General features: G+C 50.3%; 1 protein-coding gene across 1 annotated transcript; it reads right to left on the reverse strand.

Moving 5' to 3' along the window:
• Positions 1 to 1757: 1757 nt before the first annotated feature.
• Positions 1758 to 4078, reverse strand: LOC123988707 (basic salivary proline-rich protein 2-like). The gene is made up of 2 exons (XM_046289458.1): positions 3239 to 4078; positions 1758 to 1913 (listed from the first exon to the last, which is right to left on the reverse strand). The coding sequence occupies exons 1-2, from the start codon at positions 4076 to 4078 to the stop codon at positions 1758 to 1760; spliced, it is 996 nt and encodes a 331-aa protein (XP_046145414.1).
• Between the last annotated feature and the right edge of the window lie 13470 nt (positions 4079 to 17548).

The following is a 17548-nucleotide window of genomic DNA, read 5'->3' on the forward strand; positions in this document are numbered from 1 at the left end:
GGTCGTTTTCCTTGTCCACGCGTGTGTTGCCTAGCCATATCTGCAGGTCTAGCCTGCGTAGTAGATCCATGCCAACCAGCATTGGGTAGGCTAATGTCGGCATGACGTAAAAGCGGTGTCTTCTACGTATGCCATTGTAGAGTCCCAGCCCACTGTAGCTGGTGTGGATGGTCATCTCATCGCCGTTGGCTAGTGCGGAGGATAGATGGTGTTCCTCTCGCTTCCATCCGGTCTGGTCGCATTTTTCTGCGGTCTCGCTGCTGATATACGAGGCCGCGGATCCTGTGTCAAGGAGGGCGTCCACCCTGTGGGGGCCTATTTGGACGCCTATCATTATTCTGTCGTCGTCGACCACCATTGGTCGCTGGTCTGTTTTCATCTGGTAACGGCCGGTGTTCTGGCTTTCCTCCGGACGATTTCTCGGTTGGTCGGTTCCTGGCTGGTTGTTTCCTGGCTGGTCGATTCCTGGCTGGTTATTCGTCTGGTCAGGTCGGTCGAGGCTGGCTAGCTGGCTTATTCGGGCCGGGTCTTTCCGGCCCCTTTTGAGTTTCCCTGCCTTGGGCATAGGCAGGTCCTGGTCATCTCGCCTACTTTTCCACAGTGGGAGCAGAATTTTATCGCCGGATTTGGGCACTTGAAGCGGTCATGCCCGGCTTTGCCGCATCGCCAGCAGTGCGTATCCCGGTGGTAGTTTGCGGCGATTTTTCCCTCTTTGGTGGTGTTCGAGGGTCCTGCAGTCGGCTCTGTCCTGACTGTGATGCGCCTGTTCTCGTACTTGGATGCGTTCTTCTGGCGCTGGGCGATAATACCGGCGACGATGTCGGCTCGGCTGACGTACAATTGCAAATCTACATCCATGTTAAAGTAGATTGCATCCAGCAGCTCTTCTTCGGTGTGCTCGCCTCGACGACGCATAAGTGTCGTGATTTCGGTGACGAAGGTCCGTAGTGGTTCGTCTGGACCTTGCTTCCGATTGGCGATCTGTTGATCCAATCGTCTTTTTTCGCCTGCCGGTACGAAAAATTTACGCAGTTGCTCCTGTAGATTTGGCCATGTGCAAACCCTGTTTGCCACGTTACGGTACCACCTCTGGGCTTCACCTCGTAGTAGCTCAGTGAACCCTGTTAGCATTTGGTGGTCCGAGAGGCCGTATGCCGTCTGTAATTCGTCCAGACGTTCCAGGAATGCGTACGGGTCCTTCCCGTCGAAGTGGCAGTTCCACTTACGCATCGTTTCGAGTATTTTTACTCGTTCTTCTTGTGGTCGGCTGGTTGGTTGCGGCTGCGTAGATGGTCCTGCCGGGGATGGTGGTCTTTCCGGTGTACCGGCGTTTGACGTCTCGCCGCGATTCGGCGTAGACGTTGCCGTCGTTGGTCGGGCACCTAAGGTGTACTGGTGCCAATCACGAGCGATTTCGGTGTGGAATTCCTCGAAATCCCTCGTCCGGTCGGTGTCCTCCTTGTAGCCTGGTTCGTCCTGCGGACGATCGGTAAACTCGTTCGGATGTTCTCGAACGTACTCCACTAAGCGTAGCCGCAGCTGGACCCAAGTTCCCGTGGTCGGTTGGTTTCGACGACTCAGTTCGTAGCTCAACTGGTCCTTCTTCAGGCGGTAGACCCACGCGATACCAGTCCTTCTTTCGTTCGGCATCTTCGGTGTTATTCCGACGGTGCTAGCTATTTCGTTGCCTCTGGTTCTGGCTGGGTTGGCAGCTTGTAGCTAGCTCGGTCGTCTGGCTAGCGGTTTAACAGGCCTGGTTATCGCAGGATGATGCCTCTGGTTCGGTGTTCGGCTCGAACTTGGTTCTGCAGCTCGGTCTGGTCTCGTAGCTGGTTCTCATCGCTCGGTTTGGTCTCGTAGCTGGTTCTCTCTGGATTACTCTTGATGTTATCGCTCTGGTTGCTCGTAAGCTTCTAATCCCGGGTCCGTTCGCTCGTTCCTTATAAACTAAATTGTCGACGCCGGTGGCTCCACCGTCGCTTCTATCGAAACTGTTCGGGCGCCATGTAACGGGGCGGTCTGGTCGGTGCGCACGGCGTTGCGCACCGCGGTCGGATTCCCCGTGCCAGGGTTCGCTTGGGAACAGGTTCGGGTGAATAACGAGTCGGTGTTAGTAGAAAAAATATAAATATTTATTCAGAAACTAAGATAATTAGGGCTGATAATTATTCGGTGGATGGTGGGCCGCCGGCCGCGGCCCCGGGTGTCTCCGTCGGCGGTGTTGGCGGTATCTCCTGCCGTTCGCGCTACAACAGAAAATAACCTAACCGTGAGCTGGCGATGGAGCCGTGTCGCACTTAAATCTATGCATACAGGGTCTTACGAACTACGCTCGGGACCCGGCCCGTCACATGAGTAACGCGGTCTTACTAACTAACGCCGGTCGTAGCCGTCGCTACGCGGTCTTAACCTAGCGCGGGTCGTAGCTGTCGCTACGCGGTCTTACTTGTTACGGCGCGGAGTGAGAGCGCGGCGCGGCGCGCGAACGCGAACGAGAGAGAGAGAAACGCGGTGTTCGGTGTACGCGTGAAACGCGGAGTCGCTGGAGGCTAGGAGCGGGGATGGCCCATTCGGGCCGCCGGTCTTTATTTGAAATTCGCGCTGCGGTGTTTCGCGCTGCGGTGGAGTTGCTGCCCGCTTGCCTGACGCGGCTTGTCTCCTCGTACACCGTGGTCAAACCTAACAGTGAACGAGGCGACGACCAATCCTGGCTCGCCCTGGGTCAAGCCTCGGGACGGGACGGAATCGGTTGCCATAGGCCGGATGCGGTGCCGTGTAAGCTAGCGCCTGGAACCCCGCGGACAAACCGGCGGATGTTACGGGCGCGCACTAGCTTGGTCATCCTGGGTCAAACCTCGGGACTGACGAAGCTAGGCGCCTACGGCTGCTGGACCGATTGGGAGCTGCCAGCTCGTGACGTACGTCACGAGCCGACTGCCGGTGAACTCGTCGTCGGGACAAACCGCAACGCCGAGTCTGCCGGTGCTCCGGTCCGACCTCCTGGGAGGTCTGCTCGGGGCCGAGGCCCCGAGGCAACTCATCGATCCACGCGTCGATCGATCGTACTTATAGCCTCGCTCGCGGGAGTGGGGAGGCCGCCGCGGTGGGGGTCCGCGATGCGCGACGCCGATCCGCGGCTGTCGTCGCACCCCCCTCCTCCTCCGGGAAGACCAGGCGTCTCAGCATGGTCACGCAAAAAATAATGATGGTTACGCAAATTACCTCCGTGTATGTGCACCGGGTCACATTTCCTCGGCGGTCGAGCATGACCGTCCACTGTTTTCCTGCCCTGAGGAAGCGGTGTCGGCGGATGCCCCGGTAGAGGTGGACGGTCGTTCCATCCGGCAGGTGGCAGCGCAGGTAGTCGCCGTTCCCGACTGGTCCTGCCCCGCAGACCTGTCCCAAGACTCCCTGGGTTGGCTGTGGTGTCGCTGGCCTGCACCCGGTGTCCGCTGGTGCCGGTCTGCCCTGGCTTTCCGTCGGCTGTGCTGCCGGCGGGTCTGGTGGAGGGCTCGGCGCTTGCGCTGGTCGGCCGTGCGCTGACGCGGCCGCTCGAGCGACCGCTTCCGCCGTAATCTTCGCCGGCGATGTTTGGACGGCCGTCGTGGCCAGGTCCGGCTTCCTTCTTGGCGGACGGTCTCCTGGGGCCAGCGGTAGGGGGATCCTCCGGGCGGCGGTTAGCTCGCCGATCGGTGGCCGTCTTGCCGGTGTTTGGACCCGGCTGGGTCGTGTCGGCTTCCTGGCCGGGGCCTGGTCCGCCTGCTTGTCCGTTGTTCGTTTCGGCCGGGTCATGCGGACGAATTCTTTCCAGTCTCTGTTCGTCATGGCCTCTGGCTCGTCCTCCGCTCGTTCTCGGATTGCCAGGCGACGGAGTGCAGCCTGTATTTCCTGTACGTTGACTGGGCCGTGAGCCATCGTTGATCTGAACTCGTGGCTGTTGCTGTCGGCCTTTTATAGCCGGCGAGGCTGGTCCGTCGCGGTGGGGGTTGGTGACGTCGGCTCTCTGCGCGTCTCGGTTGCGCGGTAGCTTGCCGTCGTTGCGCGGCTGCGCGGTCCTGGTGCCGGTCACCGGTTTCATGTCTCGCACGTGGATATGATCTGTGCGTCTGCCCCGATTGTCCCTGAGGTCAAAATGACCGGTGAGATTTTTTTGTGGACCCTAAAGGGTCCGGTGTAGCGTTCGGCGAGCTTCGCGTTTATGCCCTGCGCTTTGTTTGAGAGCGTATGGGCGCGTTTCCATACGCGCTCGCCGACCCTTGGTTGCCAATTGCGCCTGCGCATATTGTAGTGGCGCTGCTGCCGCTGGAATTCCTGCGCCAACCGGACTCGTGCGAGTTCTTGCGCGTCCCGTAGATGTTTTAACCGGGTCATCCACGGCGTTTTTACTCCCTGGCGGTTCTGTTGCTGCAGGCTTCCTGGTGGTACGAGGTCTCTCCCCGTATTCAGGTACGCTGGGGAGTACCCTGTCGCGTCGTGCCTCGCTGTGTTGTAGGCGAACGCGATTTCTGGTAGCTGTTCATCCCACGCTCGTTGTGATTTGCCCAGGCCTTGGCTAATCATCGTTTTTATTACTCGGTTTGCGCGTTCTACCGGGTTGCATTGCGGCGCATACGGTGGAGTTCGCCGGTGTTTAATTCCACTCTCGGCGAGGGTCTTCTCGACGTCTTTTCCGATGAACTGCCTACCATTGTCGGTGGTTAACACGCGCGGTGTTCCGTGGCGTAGCGTAATCTGTTCTTTGATTGCTTTTGCCACCGCTGGACCTGTTGCGCGTCGGAGCGGCCGAAGTTCGATCCATTTTGAGAATCGGTCTTGCATGACGAGCAATGTCGTATTCCCGGTCTTGGACCTCGGGAGCGGCCCGACCAGGTCTGCTGAAACCATTTCCCATGGTTGTTGTACGCAGGTTGCGTACATGTTTCCCGCCGGGGCCTGCTGGCTTGCCTTGAATTGTTGGCATTTTTCGCAGTCCCGTACGTGTTTTGTGGCTTCTCGCAGCATTCCCGGCCAATAATATGTTTTGGCCAGGCGGACGAGGGTTTTGGCCACTCCTGGATGTCCGGCGGTTGCGCTATCATGTGTTTCTTCCAGGACGCGTTGTTTCTGGTCGCTCGGCACGCAGATTTTCCACTGTTGTCCCTCTTCCGTTTCATTGAAGTCCAGTGTGTGCAGGATGTTGCGGAATAATTTTCCGCCTTCAATCCGGTACTCCGGGTTCTCTTGCGGGTTGTTCTTGACTTCCCGGTACTTGTTTCTGTACCAGTTTCCTGGTTGCGGTGCTTGGATGCCGCATACCGGTTGCCGCGAAAGTGCGTCCGCCACCGTGTTGTCTGGGCCACGGCGGTAGCGGATCTCGAAATCCCATTGGCTGAGTTCCATGGCCCATCTGGCTAGTCGTCCTGATGGGTTGTCGATCTTCTCAAGCCACTTTAGGGACTGGTGGTCGGTCAGCACGACGAAATGATAGCCTTCCAGGTAGTGTCGCATTTTCCAGATGCCCCATTTGACGGCTAGGCATTCCAGTTCCGTGGCCGAGTAGTTTTTCTCGGCGTTGTTTAGCGATCGGCTGGCGTAGGCGATTACGCGCTCGCCCTGGTCATCGTCTTCCTGAGTGAGCACGGCTCCCAGACCTTCTGTGCTCGCGTCGGTCTGCAGTACGAAGGTTTTCTTCCAGTCCGGCATTGCCAGGACTGGTGAATCGACGAGGCGTTTCTTCAGTTCGTCGAATGCTTGCTGTTGTGGTTCGCCCCATGTCCATCTCACGGCCTTTCGTAGGAGAGCTGTGAGCGGGGCGGCTTCTTTGGAGACGTCTGGTACGAAGCGTCTGTACCACGACAGGAGGCCTAAGAACCTTCTGAGATCTTTGATGTTGGTTGGAGCTGGCAGGTCTGCTACGGCGGCTACTTTCTCTGGGTCAGTCAGCAGGCCTTCGTCGTCTACTATGTGCCCGAGATACTTGAGGCTATTTCGTGCCATGTGGCACTTATCCCAATTTGGACGGAGTTTTGCCGCCCGAAGACGTTGGAAGACCTCGGTCAGGATTCGTAGGTGTTCCTCAAACGTGGACGACACGATGACGATGTCGTCTAGATACGCGAAGGCATGCGGTGCCATTTCTGGCGGGATCACTCGGTCCAGGAGCCTCTGGAAGGTTGACGGTGCTGAGTGTAACCCAAATGGCATGACGGTGAATTCCATGAGTCCTCGCCCTGGTACTGTGAAAGCGGTTAACTGCCGGCTTTCTGGTGATAGCGGCACCTGCCAATAGCCGTTTTTCAGGTCTATGGTGGAAAGGTATCTCGCTCCCCGCAATTTGTCCAGTGTCGCGTTGACGTGCGGCAGTGGATACGCATCTTTGCGGGTAACCTGGTTTATTCTGCGGAAGTCCACGCAGAAACGGTATTTTCCGTCCTTCTTCTTTACCATGACGATTGGCGAGCTCCACGGGCTGCTTGACGGCTGGATGACTCCGTCTGCTAGCATTTTGTCAACTTCTTCATCGATCAGCTTCTGCATGGCTGGATTCCTTGGTCGATATCGTTGTTTGATCGGCGTCGTTTCTTCGAGTCGAATTTCGTGCTCGATCAGCGGTGTTGGTCCTCGGACTTCTTCGAAAGCTTCTTTCTCGCGCTCGATGAGTCGGTTTAGCCGTTCCTGGTCGGTTGGTGTTAGTTCGGCCAACCCGACTGGCGCGTTTATCGTGCAGGATGCGGGCAGGTTCGCTGGTTGCGTCTGGTCGTTTTCCTTGTCCACGCGTGTGTTGCCTAGCCATATCTGCAGGTCTAGCCTGCGTAGTAGATCCATGCCAACCAGCATCGGGTAGGCTAATGTTGGCATGACGTAAAAGCGGTGTCTTCTACGTATGCCATTGTAGAGTCCCAGCCCACTGTAGCTGGTGTGGATGGTCATCTCATCGCCGTTGGCTAGTGCGGAGGATAGTTGGTGTTCCTCTCGCTTCCATCCGGTCTGGTCGCATTTTTCTGCGGTCTCGCTGCTGATATACGAGGCCGCGGATCCTGTGTCAAGGAGGGCGTCCACCCTGTGGGGGCCTATTTGCACGCCTATCATTATTCTGTCGTCGTCGACCACCATTGGTCGCTGGTCTGTTTTCATCTGGTAACGGCCGGTGTTCTGGCTTTCCTCCGGACGATTTCTCGGTTGGTCGGTTCCTGGCTGGTTGTTTCCTGGCTGGTCGGTTCCTGGCTGGTCGATTCCTGGCTGGTTATTCGTCTGGTCAGGTCGGTCGAGGCTGGCTAGCTGGCTTATTCGGGCCGGGTCTTTCCGGCCCCTTTTGAGTTTCCCTGCCTCGGGCATAGGCAGGTCCTGGTCATCTCGCCTACTTTTCCACAGTGGGAGCAGAATTTTATCGCCGGATTTGGGCACTTGAAGCGGTCATGCCCGGCTTTGCCGCATCGCCAGCAGTGCGTATCCCGGTGGTAGTTTGCGGCGATTTTTCCCTCTTTGGTGGTGTTCGAGGGTCCTGCAGTCGGCTCTGTCCTGACTGTGATGCGCCTGTTCTCGTACTTGGATGCGTTCTTCTGGCGCTGGGCGATAATACCGGCGACGATGTCGGCTCGGCTGACGTACAATTGCAAATCTACATCCATGTTAAAGTAGATTGCATCCAGCAGCTCTTCTTCGGTGTGCTCGCCTCGACGACGCATGAGTGTCGTGATTTCGGTGACGAAGGTCCGTAGTGGTTCGTCTGGACCTTGCTTCCGATTGGCGATCTGTTGATCCAATCGTCTTTTTTCGCCTGCCGGTACGAAAAATTTACGCAGTTGCTCCTGTAGATTTGGCCATGTGCAAACCCTGTTTGCCACGTTACGGTACCACCTCTGGGCTTCACCTCGTAGTAGCTCAGTGAACCCTGTTAGCATTTGGTGGTCCGAGAGGCCGTATGCCGTCTGTAATTCGTCCAGACGTTCCAGGAATGCGTACGGGTCCTTCCCGTCGAAGTGGCAGTTCCACTTACGCATCGTTTCGAGTATTTTTACTCGTTCTTCTTGTGGTCGGCTGGTTGGTTGCGGCTGCGTAGATGGTCCTGCCGGGGATGGTGGTCTTTCCGGTGTACCGGCGTTTGACGTCTCGCCGCGATTCGGCGTAGACGTTGCCGTCGTTGGTCGGGCACCTAAGGTGTACTGGTGCCAATCACGAGCGATTTCGGTGTGGAATTCCTCGAAATCCCTCGTCCGGTCGGTGTCCTCCTTGTAGCCTGGTTCGTCCTGCGGACGATCGGTAAACTCGTTCGGATGTTCTCGAACGTACTCCACTAAGCGTAGCCGCAGCTGGACCCAAGTTCCCGTGGTCGGTTGGTTTCGACGACTCAGTTCGTAGCTCAACTGGTCCTTCTTCAGGCGGTAGACCCACGCGATACCAGTCCTTCTTTCGTTCGGCATCTTCGGTGTTATTCCGACGGTGCTAGCTATTTCGTTGCCTCTGGTTCTGGCTGGGTTGGCAGCTTGTAGCTAGCTCGGTCGTCTGGCTAGCGGTTTAACAGGCCTGGTTATCGCAGGATGATGCCTCTGGTTCGGTGTTCGGCTCGAACTTGGTTCTGCAGCTCGGTCTGGTCTCGTAGCTGGTTCTCTCGCTCGGTTTGGTCTCGTAGCTGGTTCTCTCTGGATTACTCTTGATGTTATCGCTCTGGTTGCTCGTAAGCTTCTAATCCCGGGTCCGTTCGCTCGTTCCTTATAAACTAAATTGTCGACGCCGGTGGCTCCACCGTCGCTTCTATCGAAACTGTTCGGGCGCCATGTAACGGGGCGGTCTGGTCGGTGCGCACGGCGTTGCGCACCGCGGTCGGATTCCCCGTGCCAGGGTTCGCTTGGGAACAGGTTCGGGTGAATAACGAGTCGGTGTTAGTAGAAAAAATATAAATATTTATTCAGAAACTAAGATAATTAGGGCTGATAATTATTCGGTGGATGGTGGGCCGCCGGCCGCGGCCCCGGGTGTCTCCGTCGGCGGTGTTGGCGGTATCTCCTGCCGTTCGCGCTACAACAGAAAATAACCTAACCGTGAGCTGGCGATGGAGCCGTGTCGCACTTAAATCTATGCATACAGGGTCTTACGAACTACGCTCGGGACCCGGCCCGTCACATGAGTAACGCGGTCTTACTAACTAACGCCGGTCGTAGCCGTCGCTACGCGGTCTTAACCTAGCGCGGGTCGTAGCTGTCGCTACGCGGTCTTACTTGTTACGGCGCGGAGTGAGAGCGCGGCGCGGCGCGCGAACGCGAACGAGAGAGAGAGAAACGCGGTGTTCGGTGTACGCGTGAAACGCGGAGTCGCTGGAGGCTAGGAGCGGGGATGGCCCATTCGGGCCGCCGGTCTTTATTTGAAATTCGCGCTGCGGTGTTTCGCGCTGCGGTGGAGTTGCTGCCCGCTTGCCTGACGCGGCTTGTCTCCTCGTACACCGTGGTCAAACCTAACAGTGAACGAGGCGACGACCAATCCTGGCTCGCCCTGGGTCAAGCCTCGGGACGGGACGGAATCGGTTGCCATAGGCCGGATGCGGTGCCGTGTAAGCTAGCGCCTGGAACCCCGCGGACAAACCGGCGGATGTTACGGGCGCGCACTAGCTTGGTCATCCTGGGTCAAACCTCGGGACTGACGAAGCTAGGCGCCTACGGCTGCTGGACCGATTGGGAGCTGCCAGCTCGTGACGTACGTCACGAGCCGACTGCCGGTGAACTCGTCGTCGGGACAAACCGCAACGCCGAGTCTGCCGGTGCTCCGGTCCGACCTCCTGGGAGGTCTGCTCGGGGCCGAGGCCCCGAGGCAACTCATCGATCCACGCGTCGATCGATCGTACTTATAGCCTCGCTCGCGGGAGTGGGGAGGCCGCCGCGGTGGGGGTCCGCGATGCGCGACGCCGATCCGCGGCTGTCGTCGCAAATTAACCAACAAAACCTCAAAACCTCAGACGTCAACATCCAGCCAAGCAACCAAGCAGCAGGGAATAATAGTAAAGAGTATTTAAGATTTAACCCTAGCACACAATTTGAACACACTGTTCAAATGAAATTCAAACAAACTATAAAACTGAAATGAAAATAAACCAAGGATGTAAAAGGTAAAGTAAAGATGCCAGACAATAGCAGATAGCAATGCCAGAAGAAGTAAAACACAGAATGCCAATATTGTCAAAAGTAAACGGTAACGTATAAAGTATAAAGTATAACCATAGACAGCAGACGCTCATGCGAAGTGGGTACACGCATTACCACAAAATGAAGAAACAAGATCACCACAACAGAAAGGTACGCTATATAGTATAACAAATAAATACATGTGCGACAGGGAATTCCTCATAATCATCTATTAAAACTATCAAAGTGACTGAAAGAAGAATTACAGATAATAAGAAGTGAACTGAGAGCTTATATGAAGTGAGTAGTTGTTCTATGCGGATTCTAAATCACTGGCGTCAGCATTTTTTGTAATTTGACACCACACCGTCAGCAGAAATATGATACCCCCCCACCCCGACAATATCCACCCCGCTCCCCACCCTATGACCTTGAACTGAAATTTGACACCACCGTCAGCAGAAATATGATACCCCCCACCCTATGACCTTGAACTGAAATTTGACACCACCGTCAGCAGAAATATGATACCCCCCACCCCGACAATATCCACCCCTCTCCCCACCCTATGACCTTGAACTGAAATTTGACACCACCGTCAGCAGAAATATGATACCCCCCACCCCGACAATATCCACCCCTCTCCCCACCCTATGACCTTGAACTGAAATTTGACACCCCAAACCCCATGACAACCCCCCACCCCATAACCTTGAACTGAAATTTGACATCGTCAGCAGAAATATAACACCCTACCCCCACCCTCCATGACCTTGAACTGTTTGTTCTTATCGGAAGGTCACTTTCTCTACGTCTTGAAAATGATTTTTTCTACGTCTTGGAAATGAGTTTTTTGTTGACGCAGCAAATCTGACACTGCAATTCGTGACTATAGAAGGTAGGGGGTTTGCTAAAGTTTCAAGCATACGCAAAACCAAATTGACCATCACCGCAAGCGCATCGTTCGCGAGATTGTATTGTGAAAAGTGAAATATGTATTCTCAAAGTTTCAAAGAGTTTTTTTGCCAAAGGAAGCGCCCCGCAAGTTCTACTCAAGAAGAAGAGGCACGCAAAAAAATGACAAAACATCAGGACGACGTGAAGTAAGTGTTCGAAACACATTTCATTTAACGCTGCTGGTATTTATTTGTTCCAATAACATATTTAAACGGTATTTATTTGTTCTAGAATCGCACCACAATTATCGTGTCGAATTTTGGGTCGAAAATATCCATTGACGGATTCTTGTACAAAGCATTTGGAAATCGGCATAAATATACTTGGCGACAATTTCTACCCGCAACTCATATTATCAGACAGCCGAAACAACCGCCTGGAGCTGAGCATAGTCACGTGGTCGCTGATTGTAGCCGAAGCGGACAACGTATGCAGCTTCTTTGACGATTCAAAAGATACACGCGACAATATTAATTTTAATGATATAAGTGTTGAATTTGGAGTGCTATATGGCGTAAAAGTAATTAAATTGATTAGCAATGATATATGTATGTGCATGATGAAAAAAACATTTGAGAAAATGGTAATTTTAAATGATTGTATAATTGAAATGCATAATGCATTATATGATAAACTGTATTCGGTGGAACAAAAATTTAAAGAGTTTGTTGCATTAGTTCGGGGATACGGAGATGTAAAAGTGCATGCAGAGGTCGTGCAGCATATCAAAGAAACTGATATTTATGATCCAAATTCAATTATCGATTGTGAATTAGTAGCTTTAGGTATTCAGGCAATAATAACAGCTGCATCAGCAGCATCTTAACAGAGAAAAAAAGATTATGTTACAAATTATGTTAGAAATTATACTTTAATAAATCATAATGTATTGCATCATTTGCAACTTCTCTCTCTACCTATATAAACCCAAACATCCCAGGAAAAATTTCACTTCCTATACGATAGCCGTACGATGTGCATATGTAAATTTGATCTTCGAATTAGCACAAAAAGAATTCGCACCAGATTGGAAAATACTTTTGTCTGCGCGCGTTGCTGGAATATTGTTAGCCAAAGAAGAAAGTAATGGCACCGCGGAAAAGTAACAAGAAGAAGAAGACGAAGTCGCGCAAACTTCCAGTTGCAAAACGTGGGGGATTTCTTCCAGCACTTGTACCTATTTTTGCAGGCCTTTCAGCTTTGGGCACGGTGGCTGGCGGTGCATCAGGTATCGCCAAGGCAGTCAACGATGCATCTGCAGCACGGAAAACATTAGAGGAAGTGAAACGGCACAATCGTGTTATGGAAGGACATGGACTTTACCTTGCACCATATAAACGGGGAAAAGGAATTAAAGAAAAAAAAAAGAAGCGCTTCGGCAAATTGTAACGCTTCCAAAGGGCGCAATGACAAATGTACAGTTATATAACTTTGCGCGAAAGTTGAACTTTCCATATTTTCGAGGTGTTTTCATGCGTACAAATTTACCCTCTAAATCGTTCTTAAACGAATGCGGTATCGTGAATTTAGATAAATCGGAAGGTCCTGGTACACACTGGGTAGCTTACGTAAAGCGGGGTAATTGTGTTAAATATTTCGATTCTTTTGGAAATCTGAGACCACCGACAGAGTTAATAAACTACTTCGGAAAGCATGTAACGATTTTATACAATCACACGCAGTATCAAAAATTCAATACGAGTGTATGTGGACAACTCTGCTTGCATTTTTTTGCTGGAAATGTATAAAATAGTTTCAATGCACATAGTCTTCACAGTTGCAAAGATGTCGTTGACGTTTACGTTAAGCGGAAAAAATTCCACTATAGACTTGAAGGATGATAATTACGAACTCGGACTCGTTGATTTTCAAGCTTTCAACACAATACCAAACGTTGACTTTACAAACAATAAATTTTACTTTGATGCCGATGGTGAGATCACGATACCGGATGGTTCGTATGAACTCGAAGCGCTAAATAAATACTTGCAAGAGAAAATAATGGACAAGACAAAAATCATTTTATTTCGTACAAATAACAGCACTTTGAAAAGTGAAATATATAGTGATTATACAATCGATTTTACCAAACCAAATATTATAGGATCGCTTCTCGGGTTTTCTACATATCGCATATTACCGCCGGGGCAATGGCACGAGTCGGATATACCCGTAAATATTATGAAAGTAAATGTGCTGAGGATCGAATGTAATATTACGACTGGCGCGTATAGCATCGGTCAATGTGTTCATACCATTCATGAGTTTTCACCGCGCGTGCCACCAGGATATAAAATTTCGGAAAGTCCTACGAACGTCATTTATCTTCCAGTTATCGTGAGAGCCATTGATCACCTTAGTATACGCATTACCGATCAAAACGATAATCTGATAAATTTCCGTGGAGAAGAATTGACAGTGAGGCTTCATATTAGGCGGTGTAAAAAATAACATGAATATAAACATAATAATCAATGGCCTGTTGAACGGCACGAACGGCTCGAACGGCTCGAACGACCCGCGAACGGCTCGTTGAACGGCTCAAACGGCTTGCCGTTGAACGGCTCGGACGGTCCGCGAACGGCTCGAACGGCCCGCTGAACGGCTCGAACGGCCCGCTGAACGGCTCGAACGGCTCGTTGAACGGCTCGAACGGCTTTCCGTTGAACGGCTCGAACGGCTCGAACGGCTCGCTGAACAGCTCGAACGGCATGTTGAACATTTTACGGCAGCTGCAGTAAGGATAATGATGTAAAAACGATAACAATTATACAATCATTCAGTAAAGGGAATATATCCAAATCGGACACATCGCAAGAGCACATCGTCAAACGCTCCGACGACGCGACCGTTTAATATACGTTATATATCCGTTCATTTAATCGCCTTTCAAGAGAACAAGCGGCACTTATGCTAAACATTACTAGAAATAATGCTGTTGTACACAGATGCTAAAACTCAACCGATCAACAATCCGCCGAATGCATTATTGAGCACCCCGTTGAACGAGTTGCTAAAAGGATCGTTAGAAAATGGATGGAACCAGAACTTCAATCACAAACGCACAAATTGTACTTGCAGCAGCAGCAATTACCACGGTTGCAGGAATAATAATCATGTATTAAACGGTGATGACTCTTTACAATCATTTAGTAAGGACAATATCTCCACACTGAACACATCGCAAGATTTGAGCGACAAAAACACGCAATTTCTGCAATCGTTGGGTTTTGTGATTAAGAAACGAAAATGATGGACCCATTGAACATTGCCAGTTTACCGATTTCTGACGATAGAATTACAAAGATCGAATTACATAGTTACAGCCCATACGCCAACACAACGTTCGGAAACAATGATGAAATACGAATTCCCATTCAACAACAAGATTTGTACACGTTTCCTAGTGAGAGTTACCTTTACGTCGAAGGAAAACTCATTCTCAACGATGAGAATGTTGCAGGAACTTCAGTTGGACTAGAAATGAATTGCGCAGCATTTATGTTTGATGAAATTCGATATGAATTAAACGGCGTGGAGATCGATCGTTGTAAAAACGTTGGAATAACAACTATGATAAAAAATGGAGTATCGTTGACAACGACAAAATCAAAAATGCTTGAAAACGCTGGTTGGATAGACATACCCAATGCAGGAGGCTACTTTGACTTTTGTGTTCCTCTAAATATGCTGCTCGGTTTCTGCGAAGATTACAAACGAATAGTGATTAATGCGCATCATGAATTGATTCTGATTCGATCGCGAGACGACAAAAATGCTCTTTATGGAACAGATGGTGCAAAATACACGCTGCAATTATACAAAGTACAGTGGAGGATGCCACATGTCACGCTCGAAGAAAGACACAAACTTTCATTGTTGCGTATCCTTGAAAACGGTCAAACGATAATTATGAGTTACCGTTCCTGGGACTTATACGAGTATCCAATGTTACAAGCAACCACTAAACATACATGGAGCATTAAAGCAGCTACGCAATTAGAAAAACCGCGATATGTAATATTTGCATTACAAACAGATAAAAAAAATAAGCTCAATAGACATATCACCAAATTTGATGACTGCAAACTCACCAATTTTCGATTGTATTTAAATTCGGAATCATATCCGTATGACAATTTGAATCTTGACTTTAATAAAAATAGATACTCTGTCCTTTACGACATGTATGCAAAATTCAGAAAGTCATATTACGGAGCAATGTGCAGTAATGGTGATGACGGAGCTCTATACGATAAGATACTCTTTTTCGGCTACGGCCCATTCGTTGTCATTGATTGCTCGCATCAGAACGAATCGATAAAAAGCGCTACAATCGATGTAAGAATCGATTTTGAGTGTAGTGAAAACGTTCCTGAAAATACTAGCGCCTACTGTTTGATCATTCACGATCGTATCGTGCAGTACAATCCACTGACCAATGTAGTGCGCAAACTCTCTTAAGTGAAAGAGGGTTTATATGATCATTCCGCAGTAAAAGCGGTCATTTTTCGCCACAAATTCAACTAATCAAAATGAATGTACCAACATTCGTGGACATTCAAGGCTTCAAAAGCGATACGAACGAGTTTTTCGTAAAGGAACTTGCTATCTTCCAGAATGGGAATCGTGTACAATGTTTCATCTTTGCGCCACCATTTGCTAAGAAAAAATTGTCGAAAGCAGAATTAAGACAAATAAAATGGTTGACGCAAAATCATCACGGTTTTGAGTGGGACGATGGTACCGTGCCGTATTCATGCCTTCAAGAGTGTGCCACTTCGTGTTTGAAAGATAGTATTCATGGATCCGTATACGTCAAGGGCATTGAGAAAGAAAAATGGCTGAAGAAACTTTATCCTTCAGTCAGTCCAATCAATATAGAGGTTTTGAACAAAGATGACGATCTACCGAATTTGCCAATCAAGAGCCGGCATATTCAGGATGGATGGATGGATAAACATATGGCATGCATCGCGCACAATGGGGCATGTGCTATGAGAAACGTATCGATATTAAAAGGATGGTGGTTAAAAAAAAGGAAGGAGGAAGATGAAGAGCTGTGCATGGAACATTATAACCGGCCGGGGGATGACACGCACATAGATGGACCTCCACCGAAAAAGAAAAATTGTTACATTTGTCTTAAAACACGAAACATTTAATATCATTTATTAATTTTGTTCATTACTGTAAAATAATAAAATCTATTTAGTAAAAATATACTTTATGCGTCTTAATGTTGTTTTACCTAGAACGATTGTATGTGTAACGTTTGTGTTTCATATTCCAATGTAGGAGATACAAAAGGAATGATCTTCTATTTCAAAGACATGAGGGAGTAGGGCGAAATCCATGTTTACATGCAGACACGTGTTGATGTGCAATCTGGTACAGATAGAGAGAGCATCGTCGAGACAGACTTTTGGTCACGTTTTGCTTGGATGCCTCTTTGACGGCTTGCTGACGCGGTTAACATGAGGGGGTAGGGTGAAATGTTTACAGGTAGACACGTGTCGAGTGCAATCTGATACAGATTGAGCGAGCATTGTCGAGACAGACTTTCGGTCACGTTGTTGCTTGGATGCGTATTTGATGGCTCGGTCACGAATTACATTCCGCGTGTCCGCCACCACCGCGCGCCCGCCGCCGCCGCCGCCCGCCGCCGCTGTCGCCGCGTTGCCGCCGCGCCGCGGAGAAAAGGGTTAATCGCGGTTAAAGCGCGTTATCGCCGCGGAGAAAAAGGGTTAATCGCGGTTAAAGCTCGTCTACGGCCGCGGTTAAAGCGCGTTCACGACGCGGACAAGCAGCTTTTCCGCAACCTATAAAGAGGCTGAATCATTAAATATATGGTTATTATATACATACTTTTCATTTTCAAATAATGCCGAAGTCGTGCCACCGAACGAGGCGCTGCCCGATTCGGTGTTTATATTCGATGACGTTGCGTGCGACAAGCAAGACGTGATAAGAGAATATTTCACTATGGGTAGGCACTCGCGCGTGGACTGTTTTTATCTCTGTCAGACTTATGCGAGAATACCGAAACACCTAATTCGCGACAATGCCAACCTTTTGATCGTGTTCAAACAAGATGGCACGAATCTACACCACATTTATAATGATCATGTAAATACAGACATGTCGTACGAAAACTTTTGTAAATTGTGCGCACAGTGTTGGGAACAGAAATATGGTTTCGTAATAATCGACAAGGACAACTCGATGGAACATGGCCGTTACAGAAAAGGATTTAACGAATTTGCCGTTTTCTGAAACATTTAGTCCATCGATAGAACGCTTAGCGAGTAGACGTCTTTTCTTTGCAATGAATAATAGTAATATTAAAGAATCGAGTAAAGTTGCGAATGCTATAGCTAAAACAAGCGATGCTACACGCAAAAAACGCAGAGCTCTCAAATCGGAGAGCATCGACGAAGAGAGAGTCATCGAAAAACGATTGAGACCCGTGGTAGAACCGCTGGAACGAATTATCGAGA

Source organism: Osmia bicornis, unplaced genomic scaffold, assembly GCF_907164935.1.
Source record: "Osmia bicornis bicornis unplaced genomic scaffold, iOsmBic2.1, whole genome shotgun sequence".
NCBI lineage: Eukaryota > Metazoa > Arthropoda > Insecta > Hymenoptera > Megachilidae > Osmia > Osmia bicornis.